Raw genomic sequence first — 19,351 nt, forward strand, 5'->3', positions numbered from 1 at the left:
AACAAACTGATAAAACTGCAGAGAAAGAGTCTCACAACATCACAAGAGTCAGTCAAGGTCAGTGTCTGTAACTCAAGTCGTGTACTTAATTAAGAATCAGTTGGTCGCTGACACTGTTTTAATATGATTCTGTTTGCACGTAGTGGCAAACGAGAGGAACATCTGTCTGCTGCTGTTTGTAACAAAAGAGATGAGAGCTGATGGAGTGAAGAGACACAGCAAAGGTCGTAAAACCAAAACAATTAGCCGAAAGCTGCTAAATCGCTGAGGGGAACTTCAGAGCTCGTAACAATATCTGGGTTTGTAACCATGAGCGACAAAACATAGCCATTCTCCCATCATTACCTCTGCCAAGAAGGTTATGTTTTCAGCCCTGTCTCTTCATTCTTTTGCAGATTATCACGAAATGTTTCAATACAGTGTTTTTTTGACTGATTTCTCATGCAGGGGAATAAGCATGAAACTTGATGAAAAAATATGTAGGGGACTGACATCTATGAGTGTGTGTACGATGGAGTATCAGGGCCATGTAAAGAGTATATCTGAGATTTTGAGAATGAAGTCATATTATTAAGAGAAACAAAAAGTACATTTTCATCAAGAGGAAAGTTGTAATATTTTGAAAATGTGCTCGGCGGAGTTTTGTTCCTTGACCAACTTGAACCAATCTTATTGTTTCTTGAGAAAGACTAGAATACAGACTTTGAATAGAATATGGATGCAACCAACAATAACCTCACACTACCAAACATTTCCTCTAAGTCACTGTGGTTGTTTCTTCAGAATATAGATTACATTTCGTGCACAATATTCCAAAGTCCTAATACTAATGATAATGTAATATTACAACTTTTTTCTTGAAATCTCATATATTTTCTCCTATTAAGTGTCCGATCCAAATAAATAGTGGATTTAAATGTGCTCTAGGGCCATTCTAATCGATAAATTTATTAATTGTTTTCATATAACTACCTAAATGCATATTGAAAAACCTGCAGAGTCAGCAGATAATTCTCTGTGGGCACGTCACTAAGTGCAACAGTGTTTATGTTATGCATAGTAATGTGCAAATGAATTGTTAGTATCAAAAACATTGATTAGTGCAGCTTTAATTATAAGCTTCATAGCTTCTTTGCTTCTTTGATTAAGAACTATTGCTCTATTCCAGCTCCACTCCCTCACAGCTCGCATTAGAACAAATGGGCAGAAGACGTATGAGCTATTATCTCTTCATATTCTGTTTCTTTCTCTCGAAGACAAACAGAGGTGCCAGGGAGGAGAGGATGAAAGAGACCTGACTGGAAGCAACAGGGCTCGTGGAAAACACATGGTCTGGACATTTCAATAAAACCATATAACATCTAACAACATCTGTCCCCTGACACTTCAAATGGTCTAATTTGATTTACCTGAGGTGACTGACAAAAGGCACAAGAGAAAGAATAGCAGAGTCTCGGTTATCGTCATTTTTTAGCAGACTATATTTCCACAGCTCAACCTCTTGCTCTGCACCCTCTCTGTTACTCCACCAAACCAGGCTGCTTTCGATCTGACAAGCCACAAAAAAAATTAACGCGACCAGGATATGTGGAATCCATTCGGGCAGATGGTCAATCGGTCAATCGCAGGGTTGAGCGGTGGAACTGTCAATACAAAGTAATGGTTTCTTATATCATTTGACAAGTTGTCTTCATCATGTTTCATACTTTTGCCTCCACGTAAAACATTTTAACTTTACCTCATAGACATTTTGCAAACTCTGTTTTGCTGATACAGTTTTCATAATCGATTAAACCAATTGTGAGAGTTTGCTGCATATGTCATTACAAATTGAATCGTTTAGCTGTTGGACATTTGGTAAATTAAATCAACTGCAGAGCCTGTTGCAAACATTCAGAAGTGGGTTGAGGAGTGGGTCGTTTGCTTGGCCTGTGATAATTCTGGTTGTCCCAGCAGCTGATGCTATAGAGCGCTGATCACCTGTTTATTCAAAGTCTATATATTGAACATATCATGTGTCGAAATCAAGCCAAATTCAACAGTGCACTTCCTTGGGCCCTTAACAATGCACATGCCAAGTGTGAAGCCGAGAAGATGAGTTATGAAAATATATGTAAGTGAGCCAGAGACTGACATACCTCTAAATTCACACACAGTCATAACAGCTACATTAATATCAGGCAGAAGTCTTTTTTTTTGTGACACCTCACGATGTTCGTCCGACCTGACATCACAGGTACAGACAGACACACCGGCCTCCCACTGGTGATGACAGCACAGCCTCTGGATGCTGCAGGTGTCAGTCATGCCCACAGCTGCTGTTATAAATCTCAGCAGAGCCAACCAGTGAAATATTACTGACAGCGCTTCTGTAATCATGGCCTTTCAGGAAACAGCACTGTCATGACTAATGTAGTGGGAAGTTGAGGTTGAGTGGACGGAGTAGAACAAGCATATAACTCTGGCTGTCGAGGTAGAGATGAGATTCAGGACTTCAGGGGTAAATAGTTGCCGGTTTTGTTGTTTCTTCTTGTATTTTTACACTTCAGACTGTTTCCTCCTTTGTTTCTGGTTCATTAAAAGTGAAACCCTGAACCAGGGGATATATAAACTAGAGCTCGACTGGTAGATGGATCCATTAATCTTTGGAGGCTGATATAGGAAGTAAAACATTTCCTATCAGATATATGGGCCAATAAATATATCTTAAAAAATGATTCCAAGAATCTAAATCCTTTAGCCAAAGAAATAGAATTCTGGCTTGATGTCATTTACGACAATAAATAACTATACATAAAAAAAACACAAATACATCACATATGCAGAACTTGAACAATATAAATATTTTTTTTAACATACAACATAAAAATAAATGCACATTATTTCTACATTATTTTGTTTAGAAAGAAAGTTTTCACATCATTGATATTAACAGCCAACTGATATATCTGTCGGGCTCCAAACACAAACCATAAATCTGAGGTTGTAACATGCTTCCGTTCAGCTATGTCTTCATGTACTCTTCACAAACATGTGAAAAAAACAGTTCAACACATTCCATTAAACTGTACTTTATACCAGACTACACACTGTTTTCAGTAACTCCCTTCACCAGTAAAATGGCAAAATAAGGTTAAGTCATCCAATAAACAAGTTCCAGATTAGAATGTGACTGTTTTCATTCCTGTCAAATGATGTCAAAAATATCTAATCAAACACTAGAATAATGCATCACCCCTAACACTGCAGCATGTGGAATAGAGGGGCTGAGGATCATAAACATAAATAACATCTATGTAGATTTCTATTACATGTTTCACTGAATTGTGAATCAGTTTGTCCTTAAAGTTTTATTAATTCACTCTTCAGAAGGTCCCATATATCCTGAGTTGCAGTCATTAATTAGACTTTGGTGTTTATGTGCTTTGAAGAATGAGGACGAAACTTGGACGCTGTAAACATCTTGTATTGAATTTTTCTGTTTAGACTGTTTAGACAACACCTGGACCCATCATTCCAATATTTGCATTATTACAAAGAGCCAAGAAAAGGGATCAGGTGTATTTGATCAAAAGTCTGATATCAGGTGCAAATGACCTAAATGTAATATTAAACCTAACCCAGTTCTCATTGGAAACTACTGTTTAGAGCTAATTATAAAATCATGTGATTTTTTCCGTAAGTGATAACATCTGCAACTTGACTTTCCGAGTCGTTGTTCTAACTTTAGGTGGTGTTCACATGATTTATCCCAGTTAGTACCTTATTTTTCTGATCATTCCAACACCACATGAATGCACAATTTGACTTGTATTCACCAGATGCATTCAAGCTTTTTACTCTCACCTTACTATACTTACTTTTAAAACTAAATACCAGTTCTCTTTGAAGCAACTTTTGCTTTAAAGTGACATGTTCAGGAATATAGCACTTAGTGTACATTTTCCCAGACTGTCATTCTGACTGAATGGGGTAAAGGTTACCACTCTACATTATTACACAACAGCTTATTTACTGCTAAGCTTTGTAATGTCCTCTTTTTCCAGTGGCATTCAAAAACACTGCACTCAGCAGCTTGTGAGGATTCTCAAACTGATAAACTGAGCTCCCAAGCTGCTCGCGACATGTGGAGTCACACACGCAGAGGGAGGTGTGGACACAGAGCGGGATCCAACAGGTAAAGGTATACACCGATGGAAAAAAGACAAAGGCTGATCTACAGGACAAGCGAAGCCACAGACTCAAACTCCGTGTGATTGAGGATCACTCTGTTTAGTATCAGTTGTAGAGTCCCAGCTGCAGAGAGGCAGCAGACGACCAGCTCAGTTCAACGTGAGACAGAAGCTCCGGAGTGAAATCCAACAGCAGCCAGCCCAGTGAGGACTGTGGAGCTGTCCTTTCAGCACCACCGACACACGCACACCTCTCTGTCTCAGCCCGGGGGGTGGGGGTGGGGGGGGAACCACCGCTTTACACAGATCACACACGGAAACTACTTCCACTGACTCCACACACACAAGACACCGTTCTGCTGCATCCACAATCCCCCTCCTCTGGTCCACAGTGTCCAACTCTGACACGCACTGTTCATCACAGGCACAGCACACAGACGTTATTGGCCTACTTACCATCAATCGCCATGATGTTCTGGTTTGGCTTCAACCAAAGCGGCCGGTGAAGAAGGGGGAGCGGCCCACTGTCAGGCTGAGGGAGGGGGGGGGGGAGGCTGATGAAGTGGTACAGTCCATGAGACAGAGAGGGGCAGGAAGCGGACTGTCTGAAACAAGTGCTGTTTTAATATCTTATGTATTATTCACAGCTGAGAGAAAACTACTCAGGCTCAACCTATCACTGTCTGCATAGGATTTATATAGCTCAGCAAATGATATAGTCATTTATATGGCACATGCTGTATCCGTTAAATAGACTGCAGCGTAGATATTTTTTAATGTTTGTTATTGTTATTTTTATGGTAAGTTTTAAGTTATTTTCAGCTAAGCTACATTATTAGACAATATTAGGTGATAAAGCATAAGCTTAAAAATGAGGACCGAATAGATGCCTGTTTAATTTTGTATCTTAGCTAACCCAAAAGATAATTTATATGGTCATATTTTAAAATGATAGATTACATAATAAGAATACTATATGTAATACTAATATTCTTAAAGGATGCCATTAAATAATAAATACAACGTAGCTCCCTCCATCCTTAATCAATTACAAAATATCTCAACAACAGCTTATTGGAAAGTTGTGTTTGTTTATCCAACCAAAACATACATTTAAGACTAAAATCAAATAAGCTGTATTATACACTACTACAGCTAAATAATCATGCCTGTTTGCAATTTACGTGCACTGAATGAAACAATCATTTTGCTGAGCTGAGCTACTAGCTGTATGAGATGATAATGCACTTATATGATTTTAAAATGTACCTCAGTGAACCTGAATCGCTTTTTGTGAAATCTACTGAATAGAGGGATCTCCAGTTATTCATTTTCTGACTATTATTATTTATCTTCATCTTAAATTTTGCTTAACAAGCTAGTTAGGCAGCCCCAAAAGTAAATACATGAGATGCATTATTACAAGATGCTACTACAGGATTAGGAGACAGTACAGTTTTCAGGTAATGCTAAATACTAAAGCAGCTAAATAATGTAGCCTAACCAACAAAATAATTCATTTACCTTACCTGCAGGTGGCATCTAATAAGTAAAGAATTAAATTGACTTTTGTGATACAAAAAACAAGATGAACCATTCCTTTACTGAACTTTATTCTGGTTAGAATTTAAAAGAAAAATATCCATCCTTATGTAAATTAATGCAAAGCACAAGAAAATAATATCAGTTTTCTGGAGACACTTCTGTTTTATATATTTCTTTTATTCCTGCATGTAACTGATTAAATATGTACTCAGTGGAAATGTTCAGCTCTGAGTCCCACTTGAAATGACTCAGTGCTGCTGCTTTCATCCACTGCCTGAGCTGTTAATCATCGTCTGATTGCTGATGGCTGGAAAAGGAACAAGCAGGGCTTTGATTCCTGGTTGCTGCTCTGATAATCAACTCTGAGTGTTTGCGTCAGACCTCGCACAACAACAGCCTTTTCCTACAGTCACCTCCTGGACTGTAATCAGTCCTACAGACAGAAATCCATCACACAAAGGGCAGATATGAATTTTAGCACTGATGGCAGCCTAAATACAACAGAACCACAATGATCAAGTGTTCACCCATCAACAACTCGGCTGTAGCCTTTGCTAACAAACACAAATTGCAATATAACTACAAAACTCACCTGAACAAGCGTGAATGATGGGGTCTGAATGTAAAAGTGTTGCACAACGTGAATCTTAAAGGGCAGGTATTAAATAGAGAAATGGAATTAAATATTCATACAGCAGGCAGCAGGCATCATCACTAATGAGAAAAACTATTCAATACTTACTGGGCTGTTTTTTTTTATAACAGCTGGACAGCAGAGGTGTAAATATATATTTAAAGTTGGAGAATATATTAAAATATGTTACGGCAGGATTGCGTACATGGGCAAGCAGAAGGTTAGACTAGATGGGACCAAACAACCCCAGTTGAGGCCTGGTAGGTTTACCTGCTTGTGAAGTCTGCCAGAGGAAGAGCTCATTGGAGCACAGCCTGACGCTGCCCAAGGAGCTTGGAAAACAAAAGGTACAGGTGGCAACCACGATCATGTTCTGTGGGCTGTAGCATCATCTATAGCAGACTCCATCTGCACTGGCATCAATAACAGGAAGTAGCAGCACCCAACCAAGCGTGTCATCACCTTTGTGCAAGCAGGGGTTAAGCCTCAGACAAAGACCCAGGGTTTTGCACTTGCTGGTCGGTGGAGGGAAGCAGCGTGAGCTCCTGGACATCATTGCAGTTACCACACTTAGGCCTGACAGTGTGCTGATGTTCAGGTTAACAGGTGGTGTTACTTGAGGTGACTGTTTCTTCTGGAGATAGACAAGCTAATGCTTCAGCCTACAACTTTAAGGTCTATACATTTTTTTTCTTTCTTTCTTTTCTTTTGTAAACTTATCACTTTGTTTTTTTTGCAACGAATACTTTGTTAAAAATGAAATCACTTAAACTAACTAACTAACCAACTAAACCTGCTGAGTGTCGAAAGAACAGGTGGAGAGTTCACTGTGAAAGTGGGATGTAAGGGCTTCAAACCCCGGGTTCATCACTGAAGATGGGTCCATGTTGGAAGTACAAGCCTACTAGCGGTGGAAGTGTGAGCTACTCGGTGCCTAAGTTTTAAACATTAATGACACAGCATAAACACAAGTTATTACGTGCACGTGTTATCTCCTAATCACGCCTTCAGTAGTCTGTATTTATTGTGTTCTGATCTAAATCGCTCTGTGTTACTGCAGCCGGCCCATTTCCTGATGGTTCATTAAACTCCATTCATTTCTATCTAATCACATTGTAATTAAGCTGCTCCTGCAGTCTTCGTCAGTCAGACAGAGTCTATTGACTGCTCATGTTCATCTCTCAGCTGACTGAAACGCAAACACACAGTTCGCTCCTTTGTACAAAGTATAGCTGCACTTGTTTTCTTTCCGCCTCTGAAAACATGCAGCTGTTGTATTGTATTGCTTTTTAACATAAATAACTTTAATATAATAAAAAATATAAAAGCACATTAATTTTGATTTGGAAATTAACTTTTATTGTCCCATGCTGTCACTAGGTTGCCATGGATACATATGGCTGCTGCTGAGCTTTACTTTGTGATACCATGTAAAAATGTGATTCAGTAACACACTGTATCTGTAGCCTCGTTCTGTTCTCTAATGTTAGAAACCTCCTTTTCCAGTCAAACTGAGCTGCATGTTTTGAAGGAATCTGAAGATGGATGTGCACAAGACAAAATGAAAGACAGACGTGTAAGAGGACACTGAGAGAAATGGACACAACAAACTTTTTTCACAAGTTAAAATAAATTGATGGATGATGGTACCATAAGTGCAACACTGAGATGTAAGATTTGATTTTAATTACTGACACGATGAAAACTGTGTGACTGACCCTCTGAACAAAGTAAAGGCTTCTACCAATAATCAACACACTGCTCGACAGCCATCATGATGAACTGGGGTGTATTTTTCTCATCTCATCTGCTCAGCAGATGCATCATGCAAAGCAAACAGAGGCAGGTCACCAATAACAGAGAGATATACAATGTTGAATGAAAACAACCATGTTGCACCTCTACAAGCTGTGAGCACATCTGTTCCCCTCTGTTTGCTCCATATGAATCCTTTTTGAGGCCACAGATAAAAACTGTATTTAAGGAAGTTGAGGGGAGCGAATATTTTCAAAGGATAAATATAATTGTGTATTTGAGAAGTTAAGCTTACTCTCGTTTTATTCCTGAGGAGTCAAACATCCAGAGTCCCAGAATGATACTTTTGGTTGTGATTAAAACAGAAACCATGTGTAAGTGCACACATTTAAAACAAGATTATTCAACCGTTTAGTGACTCTCTTCAATCTAATACACAATGTGAAATTTTCTAATTACAAAAGACTTTCTTAATGAAAATAAACTGGGCCTGAAACAAATTTATATAACTTATATTTACACCTTTAGCTGATTTCACTCACTCACATTTAATACAATAACAAATGAAAAATAAAAAAATATCAAAGCACGTCTAACAGATTAATAATACTGGCTTCAAAAACAAGCTTGGCCCAGCATGCTCAACCTCTTACCATCACATTTACATCAGTGTTGAGGTTGGGTTATAGGTTTTTATTTTTAACGTTCACAGCAAACAAGTGAACTTAAGCAACATGTTCAACATGAATAAATCATGTCTAAATAGACGTAGGAAGAAGTAAATACTTATGGAGTCCAACCTTACTTTGTTTAAAATTCAAAAAACATTTTGTGAAATGCTGTGATATTACATCTTTCAATCAATAAACAGCTAAATCACATTCAACAAACACAAACATTCATGACTCTGTGAGAGCAAAGCAAAGTATACTGTCCGTCTAACTGTGCCCTGTTTTTTCAATCCCTGTCACTGTTATCATAAAAAAAAACATATTTATACTGTGAGAAAAACTTGATCTGAGTTCAAATATTTAGTTTAAAAGGAAAAGTTTATGAATTATTGAATTAAAACAAATACAATGTCATACATGTCCAAAGTCAATAAAATATGTATGTCTTCCTATGTGTTTGGAAAAGAGTTAAACTGAATGCATGGTGACTTTATCTTATTCTGATGTCTGACGTGCCTGGGGAGGGTTGACTCTCTGGGGAGGGTTGACTCTCTGAACTTTGAGAGACCACAAATCGCTCACAGATTTCTCAGAGTTTACTGTGAAACTCAAGATCACAGCAATCTGGAATTGTGGGAAAAGTGCATGATGCCATTCGTCATTTCCAGTAACTTCATGTATTATTGCAAATTACAGTAACATACTAGTCAAGACATTTGTGGTAGTGCTATGACTGGACTTTTGAGTCATCACTTATAAAGGAAAATTACCAAAATAAAAGCATGACTTTTCCGAAAGTTATCAAAACTTTACTCCCACATTAGTTGATAACTTAGTTAATAGTAGAGCAGCCCGTTAAAAACATCCCTTGATGCTGTCGCCCCGCTAAAAAAGAAGAAGGCAAATCAGAGGAGATCAGCTCGTTAATTCTCAAACACTAGTTTTAAAACAGACATCACGGAAACTAGAGAGGAAGTGGCGTTCCACCAATAGGCATGACTTTCACCTAGACAGGAAGGATAGCCTGATAAATTACAAAAAAGTACTTAGATGCAAGAACCTCTTATTATGCATTATCAATAGAAGAAAATAAGAACAACCCCAGGTTCCTCTTCAGCACTTTAGCCAGGCTGACAGAAAGTCACTCCTCTACTAACCCATCTGTTTCTCGAACCCTAAGAAGCAATGACTTCATGAGCTTCTTTACAAATAAAATTATAACCATCAGGGATAAAATCCACCACCTCCCCCCCCATGAATAGCACATACATAGAAACATTGCCTGGTCCTGAAACCATAGAACCAGATTTATGTTTGAACCACTTTTCTTCTATTGACCTTCCTGAACTGACCTCATTAGTTTCATCATGTAAACCAGCAACTTGTCAATTAGACTCTGTCCCAACTGGACTTTTTATGACAGTTCCATATTACATCTGATTAATATGTCTTTGTTAACAGGCCATGTACCACAAGCTTTTAAGGAAGCTGTTATTAAACCTCTGCTTAAAAAAACCCTCTCTTGATTCAGAGGTTTTAGCTAATTATAGACCCATATCAAACCTGCCCTTCATTTCAAAAATCCTCGGAAAAGCCGTTTCTAACCAGCTGTGTGGTTACTTAGATAGTAACGGTTTGTTGGAAAAATTTCTGTCAGGATTTAGAATCCATCACAGCACAGAAACAGCACTATTAAAGTCACTAATGACCTTTTTAAGGCCTCAGATGATGGACTTGTCTCTGTACTCTTCCTGTTGGATCTTAGTGCAGCATTTGACACCATAGATCATAAGATCTTGTTACAGAGACTAGAACATGTAGGGATCAAAGGAACTGCACTAGACTGGTTTAAATCATATTTATCAGATAGATTTCAATTTGTTAACGTCAACAATGACCCCTCTATGCACAATGGCGACTTGAGCAGGAGGGAAGACTGTAAAAAGCCTCTAAAATGTCTCAAATGCTGCAGCACGAGTGCTGACAGGAACTAGAAGGAGAGATCCTATTACTCCTGTCTTAGCTTCTTTACATTGGGTCCCTGTAAAATTCAGAATAGAATTCAAGATCCTGCTCCTCACATATAAAGCCCTCAACAATCACGCCCCCTCATATATCAAAGAGCTGATAACACCTTATTATCCAAGTAGATCACTTCGTTCCCAAAACACAGGCTCTCTAGTGGTTCCAAGAGTCTGTAAGAGTAGAACAGGAGGTAGAGCATTCAGCTACCAGGCTCCTCTCCTGTGGAACCAGCTCCCTCTCTGGGTTCAGGAGGCAGACACCATCTCTGCATTTAAAGTTAAACTAAAAACGTTCCTTTTTGATAAAGTCTATAGTTAGTTCTGGATCAGGTGAGTCCTGAACCATCACTTAGTTATGCTGCTATAGGTCTAGACTGCTCTGGGATCTCCCATCATGCACTGAGCACTTCTCCACTTCTCTCTGTCTCTCTGCCCCCCCACATAATACAGACATTTTAATACATGTCAATGACTATTACACTTTGTCCTTCCATAGTCTCTCTCTCTCTTTTTCTCTCTCATATCAGATATCTCTGACCCCAGAACCTCAAGACAACAACTTTTACCATTATTACTATTATTAATTACAATATCTGAGTAATTAATTATGATATCAATTGTGCCTGTTATCAATAATAATTAATAGTCTTTACACTGTTGTTTACATTTTAACTAGTCAGATCTGATACCTGATGGCGCTCAAGTGTCCCTGGTCTCTCTCGCCTCTCTCTCTCTCCCCCTCCCCACTATCACTCTCTCTTCTCTCCCCTCTTTTCCACCCATCTCTCCTCTCCTCCCCCCTTTTTCTCTCCTCACCCCAACCAGTCGAGGCAGATGACCGCCCACATAGAGTCTGGTTCTAGAGGTTTCTCCCTGTTAATGAGGGAGTTTTTCTCTTCACAGTCGCCAAAGTGCTGCTCATTGTGGGAACTGTTGGGTTTCTCTATATTTTGTTTTTAAAGTCCTGACCTTCTATGATTTGGCGCTATGCAAATAAAATTGAATTGAATTGAACTGAATTTTCATATACAATGTGAATCAATAAATGAATGCAATAACATGCAAATAAATAAATGCATGTGTCTACAGATACAACTTCCAAAACACAGACATGCACTGTTTCCCTCTGTGTCTCCTCTCCATTCATCCTTGTTTCTCTGTTCTATTTTTAGCTGCAGCTCTGTTTAAATGCCCTCTGCTGGGCTCATCAAAGCTGCTCCTTCCTGTTGTCATAGAAATGGAGCTGGCACTTTCATTAGATGCTCTATCTGCATGCTGCATGAGCCACACTTAACAGCAGGGGGCGTACAGCTGTGGGTGAGTGACATTCATCTGAACAGGTAGATATGTTAAACGAGGTCTTAATCAGGATACATCAACACAGACATGTCATTAATATCACGATAATGCTGTCGCGGTAGTGAGAGGTGAGCAGGGCCATGACGTCATGCCCAGCTCATGTTTGACCTTGTGCTGTGAACACAGACTGTGGCTCCTGGGATTCAACCTCATCAGCTCACTGCTGTTATGGTGCTGCTGGGAAAATTGGTTCTTCACAGCAGCATGTGTTTTCAACCAGCGCATTAAAATGAAGGAGATGTGTTTCACAACTGCAGTCTCCAGACTTATATCACTGTGTTTACATTCGTTTTAGTCACTGCAGGGAACAAGGAGGGTTCATAGCAACAAGCGTCTCAGATTAGATGTTATGCTTTCTGAAATGTAAATGTCAAACAGGACTGCAGCTCATCCGTGGCTAACTGATGTCTGTGAAATATATTCATGATGAATATAATGCACATGTGATCGTAGACTTCAAGGTCTTTAATGTTTCCTACATTCATCGTAGCCTGATCAGAGCCGCTGCCCGGAATACCAACTGTCAGCTCAGGATTAATTGTATTAGACCCTGGATCATGTAGTCACATTGTAAGTGATAAGAAAACACATATATAATAACTGCGAGCGACTGATAGAAGAATAATCTGTGTGTAACCTGCTACAAAATTGCTAAAAGTGATGCAGAGGCTGAAAAAAGATTTGATTTGACATTCTGATCATTAGAATACCATCATCCCTCCCATTGAGTGCATTAAGTGAGTGTTAATCTCACAGTCATAGCATGAAAATGGAAATCCTGCCTGCTGACTTTGTGAGTTATTATGGTGATCCAGCTGAATTCATCACAGTTTTGCTGTGGTTGATTCTGATGAACAGAGGAAGAGTACAGGAGAATAGTTCCCTCAGTTATTTATCTGTTATTATGCTTTTAGTAAAAAGGTAGAAGACTGTTTTTTGTATTCAAATGTTTTGCATATGTTCACTAGTTTAACTCCTTAAGACAGAAGGGAACCCTGACCACCCCATCCCCTAGATCCAAGCCGTACTCAAGGTGTGCACACTTCAAGAACACAAGCACAGAAAGAGAGTTGGGAGGCTTCCAGTGTGTAGCAACCAATTGCTCCCTGCTGTCAGCCCAGCTAACAGTGCTCCAAAGTTGATGGGTCAATCAGAATAAATGAAATTAGTTTGACCTGTTCCACCTAATTGGTTTTTGCCTTTTCTCCTCCACCATAACTCAATTGGACTCAAACTTTTCATCAAGTAAACCTGCACGGCACCCGAGAATGGGAACTTTCAGCATTACAAAAAGTCTCTGGTTGTCTATGATGTGCTGATCCGTTAATATGCAATCATTAAAAAAAAAAACATTTCACTTTGTAATTATGGGTTTTTGTGCGTAGACACCAAAAAACTCTGCATTTATAATAAATTGTGCAACACATGCTCCATTTTGAACCTGATGACCATTAACAGCTTGTGCAGTCCTCCTCTCTCCCCTGATGCAGGCTGAACAGTGAGGAGCTGAGCTGTTACCATAGTAATACAGTGGCTTCCTACACATAACACAGCTTGACCAGGCTTTTAAATTTAGATGCAGGTGAAAAGGCAACAATCTGATACAACAATAGGTAGTTTTATTTAAAATATAGTATATGACTTTATATTACTGCCTTGAAAATAGACCACAGAAAGACTCAAACGCACAAATATTTGTTAATTAATATGAAATAAAAGAGCAGTTTTATTATGTCTGACACTGTGAGAGCTGCACCGAAGTAGAATTAATTCATGATTGAATTACATCAACAAAAAATATCTTATAAAAAAAATTGTGAAACCATTGAGCTTTTCTGTAGCTGACTCAGACTGTGGACGGTCTGTGTACTTCTGAAGCGTGGACTATGGCGCCATCTTGTGGCGAGAAGTTGCATTTGAATACAATTACGTGAGCGTGTAGAAGTGCAGAATTTGGCTGTCAATCACGATTTCTATTTTTTTGTAACTTAGATCGGACACTGTTAATGTTAAAGTTTTTGTGTTATACAAAAAGTCACCAATATTACAAACAGGACCTTTGCTTCTAAATTAAACAATTCATTTCTTCTTCTTCTTTTTTATTCTAATTTCCCAGAGTTATTCTTTACTCCATCCATCCTTTCATAAACCTATCTACATATAATAATCTAAATCAAATCAATGATGTTTTATCTGTTACGTACAGTAGCTTAGGTCCATAGTTTGTTTTTGAGGTTGGTCAGCTGCTCCATGTCCACGCTGCTGCCACCACACACAATCACCAGCAGGGGGCCCAGGGGGGTCGGCAGGCGACCTAAAGAGAAAGGTCACAACCAAGGATGAGCCTCTGTTGTCATCTGCATGTGTTATACGAGTATGTACACACACCAAGAGACCAATTAACTAACACAAACACAATCATAAGAAAACAGGGCTGAGTAATAAAACTATATCGATAATAACTCACTATAATTTTCAAAAAGAGCAAATAACAAAAGTTCAATATATCAATATAATACTTTTCACATTGTGAGGAGGTTTAACACATGATTGATAGACCTCAGATTTGAGTATTATCATGATAATTATCAATATTATTGACTGGTATGAAAATCTTGACCATTTCAGTCAGACAACTCATGTAGCAGAACATAGTGAGAGTTTGGTGTTGACTCTCTGGCCTCATCACTGCCCCAGATAAGATTACATTGATAAAATGGGGAGTGATGAGCAAATATATATTTAACCCCCTGTCAGAGCCTACAGGTGGATGTTGGGGTGGTGGACGGGCTGAGTCGACAGGAAGAGATCGCGATGCAGGAGAGGATTTGACAAGCAAAGGGAGAGATGGGAGCTTAAACATACAACCAAAATTTGAAGGGTGAGGACTGTGCAGAGTGAGGCATGTCATGATCAGAGCAGCAAAGCTCGAGTTGACCTCTCTGTACTAGCTTGCAAGCGTCCATTTTGGCCATTTCTTTCATCCCCATAAGAACCAGGAGGAAACAAAGACAAGGAGCAGAAGCACAGTTGTGAATAATAATCCGAAATAAGTTTAGAGCAGTTACCTTCCTCCTGTAATCTGTGTAGGAGTCCACTGTAGACCGCTGCTAGTGCTGCTCCACACGCCATCTCCACCAGAACACGCTCCTCATCTGTCAACACACACACACACACACATAATACAAAGGCAGAGCAAAGATAATTTCATTACAAAGGCCTAAGACTGATAAAAAGCAGAACTGGAGTGATGGTACAGTGGAGGCTGGTGTCGACAAACAAAGCAGTATGGTTCTCAGTCCGGATCTTTCTGTGTGGAGTTTGTTCTCTCAGCGTCTGTGTGGGTTTTTCCCTGGGTACTTCAGCTTCCTCCCAAAGACGTACGATGACGGGGATTAAGTTGATTTGAGATTCTAAATTGATTGTAGGTGTGAGTGTGAATGGTTGTTTGTCTCGGTATACCGGCCCTGCAATATGCTGGAGAACTGTCCAGGGTTAACCCGGCCTCTTGCCCAATGTCAACTGGGATTGGCTACAGCCCCCCCCCCAGGACCATTAAAGTATGAGTGGTATGGATACTGGACAGATTTCATGTGTTCACAAATCATTCTGGATGTTTGAAACACACACTCACTCAGGAAAGTTTCCACGGCGTGCAGAGCCTGCTGGTCTGTCACCAGCTCCGAGATGATCTTCAGCTCGCTGCACTGGCTGTATTTAAAGGCTTGCTCGCACACCGTCTTTGCCCCGAGACATTTGGCCTCGCTGTGAGAGGACACGCGGAGCCAGAGACAAGGGTGAGGATGCATTTCATCACTTCACTGCACAAAACAAATGAACTTTTTCAGCTTCTAACCTGGTGATGTCATCCAAAGTGACCCTCCTCCCTGCCTTAACAGCGGCATTGAAACAGTCCGCCCCCACAGTCTCCATGGCGACGATCGGTACATCCGTCCAGCCTACGTCCTTCAGGCCCTGGACGACTCCACACAGGAGCCCTCCTCCGCCCACAGACAGCACCACAGCTCCAGGCTTCACACTGGGGCCCAGAGAAGCTGCGACCTCTGAGATCACGCTGGCGTGGCCCTGCCTGGTGGTGAGCACAGAAAGAGGCGTACACATGTTATCTGAGTAGACGTGATTTAAAGTTTAGCCTGTGCATTACACAAACAGTGCACTTTCATTGTGATGAGTGTTTCTACCAAAGCAGGGGGTGATCGAACGGAGGAACGTAAGTGAGTCCTTCAGTTTCTGTCAGTCGGAGCGCTTCTGCGTTAGCGTCATCCCAAACCTACGCTGAAACATTTTCCAAAGTAAAAACAAAAGAAAGAAAGTGATGTAGGGACTTTGCCACAAAAAGATCACTTACATGTATGTGATATTACACTTTACCTTCCCTACGATCTGGACTGCAGCCCCCTGATCCTGTAGTTTCTGAATGACCGTCTGAGGGGAAGAGGAGGGAACCACGATGGTGGCTGGTACACCCATTTTTCTTGCTACGTAGGCTGCGGCCATACCTGCGTTACCACCTAGAAAAAGGCCCACGGTGTTTTAGTGTAGTCAAGTCGACCAATTTGTTTCTTGCTAGTAGTGTATGGTGCATTTCAACGTGAGGTGTAAGAGCAGAGGTGTCACCTGAAGAACAGACAACTCCTTTGGACTGTGTGCCGAGCTGCAGAGGAGAGCAACAATATGAAACAATATGAAACAAGGGGAAATCAGTTTTTATACATTTATAATCAATAAATACATATAATTAATCAAATAATTGTATAATTAGTTTAACTCTCTGCCACAGCCCATCTGTGTTGTCCTTTCATGATGACGGATCCGTGGAAGAAAAGGCTTTTATAAGCTCCAGCAGGGGTTCAGGGCTCCTACCTGCTGACAGAGGTGTCCGATGCCGCGGATCTTGAAGGAGCCAGAGGGCTGCGAGTTCTCCATCTTTAAATAGACAGCGGTCCCCGCCCGTCTGGACATGCTGACACTCTCCAGCAGCGGTGTGTTCAGGTGGAAAGGCTCCGCCATGCTGTACCTGCAGTCACTGAAGGGCAAACAACATGTTGGACCATTGCTGAAAATCAATGTGACTTGTGACAGGAGGTGGGATGATAGTCAGGCTGCAGGGCTTCAGCAGCAAAGACCTTTTGATTTCCACTTGAAATCGAGTTTATGATCAAACTTGTGATGGAAACACAAAACAAAAGCGACAATGTTCTCGTTCCATGTAAACCCATTGATGTCTGTTAGATTCCGACGCCTTGATCTCCATTGTCCCAAGTTAAAAGACTGTCAACACACAGTTTTGCTTCATAAACAGGTTCTTTCTTTAACCACAACGAGAACTCATCATTTTCAAGCTACTTATCGTTAACCTTGCATTTTTCCATGTTCATAAACAAACTAGCATGGGCTGATGAGAGAAGCTGAACCAGAAACAGAGTATCAATGCAGCACAATAATCATTCTTCTTTTTAGCAGAGTAGAGACATTTTCTCTGACCTTTGGAGGTGACATGCCTAAAAAAATGAAGACACATCCCATCTGAATGTAAGACAGTTTAATACATGTAAGGGCTTGTATTTGTAAAACCTGCAGCCACCCTGGTCTGTTTAAGAAGTTTATCTTTACAATAAACGTATAGAATATAAATTGGCATTACAGTTCTCAACGTTGTCCCTTACACTCCACTTTGTTACGCAGTAGCCAGACTTTAGATTTCAGTTTCACTTCACTGCCTTGAATATTTGATTGCACACTTTTCAGGCCCTTCTGGACTTGCACCTCAGTACATTTCAGATGCCTGGTCATAGCCTGAGGTCCCCAGCGGACAGTCCACAGTCCCGGCTGAGGAGCAGAGGGGACCGGGACTTCTCTGTTTTAAATCTCTGGTAGAGACACATTTTTTATAGGTGTGCTTTCTCCTAGTTCTGATCTTAAAGAACATTTATTTTCAATGTTTTATTTTTACTTTCTTCTCACCTGTGACACGTTTTATTTTTGTATTTGTGATCTTAATATTGGTTTGAATTATTTCCTATTGTTTGCATTAAATGTCTCTTTTGAGCTTGTAAAGCACTACGTGTTGAAAAGATCTATTTAAATAAAGTTTATTATTAGAATGATCACGTGCACCCTGCAAGGCAAACGCTGCCTTCAAACTAAATCTCAGTGGGTTTTTAAACGTTAATAACATTTGAGATCTGATTTTATTCTCTAACTCTTCGTTGTTGTCGTCAGTAGCTTTGTATAAACGATAATCTACACGCTGCTCCCACAACAACCGGTGTAGACTGATGATGACATAAAGTGACGTACAACACATGTGAGATATCATGACGCACACACCGTCACCTACGTCACTCATCAGGACGTGATAAATAATAACTTACATGAGGAGAAGACGAGCCTCGGACCATCAGGTGATAAACTGTGAGCATCGTTCCACAGTCATGTGATTCTTCATACATGTAGCATGTAGCAGCTAGCGAAACACTCTCACTTCCGGTTTGTACTTTCAAAATAAACGCGCTACAGGATTTCTCAGATCCATAAATTGTGACAGTGGGAATAAATTACTGCATTAGTGCAAATTAACTAAGTACATTCACTCAAATGCTGCACCTAGGTTCAGTTTCCGGCCAAATCAATATTTTAATTTACTTACATTTTTTGCAGGATTTACTACTACTTAAAAATATATAGCTAAAATATTGAATAACAATAATGATGATACCAATACAAATAATTACAAATATATAACAATAATAATAATAATGATGATTGTACTACTACTACTACTACTAATGTTTTATATCCCTCTGAAATCTGTTGTGCATTTTCACCTGTTATGAAACTCTGTGTCTTCATTCCCTCAGTTATAACAGAGTATTATTTTACACTGTCTGTCTCAGGAGTTACAAGAGATAACAAGACGAAACACCTTGACACCTGTGTGCACTGTTGTTCAGCCCATGTGCTGGTCTATTCTCTGCTTTCACTGTGAAATCTAGATTTCTCCTGGTATTATTTATTATATGCGGTGACGTGACAGCATTTTAAAAGAGTTTGTAACAGATTGAGCAGCATGTTTTAACTCTGAGAGAGAAATCCTTAACTCTAAACCAACAGTAGAGAGTAGTCACATTGTGAATTAGAACAGAATGCACGTACCTGTTAGGACCCTGC

The 19,351-nt window shown here is 39.9% G+C and overlaps 2 protein-coding genes across 8 annotated transcripts in view; both read right to left on the reverse strand.

Moving 5' to 3' along the window:
• Positions 1-4,764, reverse strand: part of syt14a (synaptotagmin XIVa) — a 44,365-nt gene extending 39,601 nt beyond the window's left edge. For 4 of the 5 annotated variants that reach the window (XM_069535507.1, XM_069535505.1, XM_069535506.1 and 1 more), the window contains exon 1: positions 4,629-4,709. In XM_069535507.1, coding sequence (XP_069391608.1) covers positions 4,629-4,641 — 13 coding nt within the window. In that variant the 5' untranslated portion in view covers positions 4,642-4,709. Of the gene's footprint in view, positions 1-4,628 lie in introns of all 5 variants that reach the window. The other variant, XM_069535503.1, reaches the window with a different exon arrangement.
• On the reverse strand, positions 4,749-18,671 carry sdsl (serine dehydratase-like). Of its 3 annotated transcripts, none has more exons than XM_069535509.1 (10): positions 18,556-18,671; positions 17,045-17,207; positions 16,799-16,835; positions 16,553-16,692; positions 16,363-16,451; positions 16,017-16,250; positions 15,795-15,925; positions 15,229-15,315; positions 14,365-14,474; positions 4,749-4,773 (listed from the first exon to the last, which is right to left on the reverse strand). In XM_069535509.1, the coding sequence occupies exons 2-9, from the start codon at positions 17,189-17,191 to the stop codon at positions 14,371-14,373; spliced, it is 969 nt and encodes a 322-aa protein (XP_069391610.1). In that variant the 5' UTR covers positions 17,192-17,207; positions 18,556-18,671; the 3' UTR covers positions 4,749-4,773; positions 14,365-14,370. The 3 variants fall into 3 exon arrangements, with proteins under 3 accessions (XP_069391610.1, XP_069391609.1, XP_019940356.1); XM_069535508.1 differs by lacking the exon at positions 4,749-4,773 and adding an exon at positions 8,779-9,401; XM_020084797.2 differs by lacking the exon at positions 4,749-4,773 and having other exon boundaries at positions 13,760-14,474.
• Positions 18,672-19,351: the final 680 nt, after the last annotated feature.

This window comes from Paralichthys olivaceus, chromosome 12 (assembly GCF_024713975.1).
Source record: "Paralichthys olivaceus isolate ysfri-2021 chromosome 12, ASM2471397v2, whole genome shotgun sequence".
In the NCBI taxonomy this organism is placed as follows: Eukaryota; Metazoa; Chordata; class Actinopteri; order Pleuronectiformes; family Paralichthyidae; genus Paralichthys; species Paralichthys olivaceus.

Bases quoted from the DNA above. Each gene is read 5' to 3' on its own strand.
- sdsl (XM_069535509.1), bottom strand. From the start codon at position 17,191: ATGGCGGAGCCTTTCCACCTGAACACACCGCTGCTGGAGAGTGTCAGC. The intron at 16,836-17,044 runs GTAGGAGCCCTG...TCTCCTCTGCAG, and splicing joins TCGGACACCTCTGTCAGCAG to CTCGGCACACAGTCCAAAGG. The intron at 14,475-15,228 runs GTAACTGCTCTA...CTTTCTCTTTAG, and splicing joins ACACAGATTACAGGAGGAAG to GTCGCCTGCCGACCCCCCTG.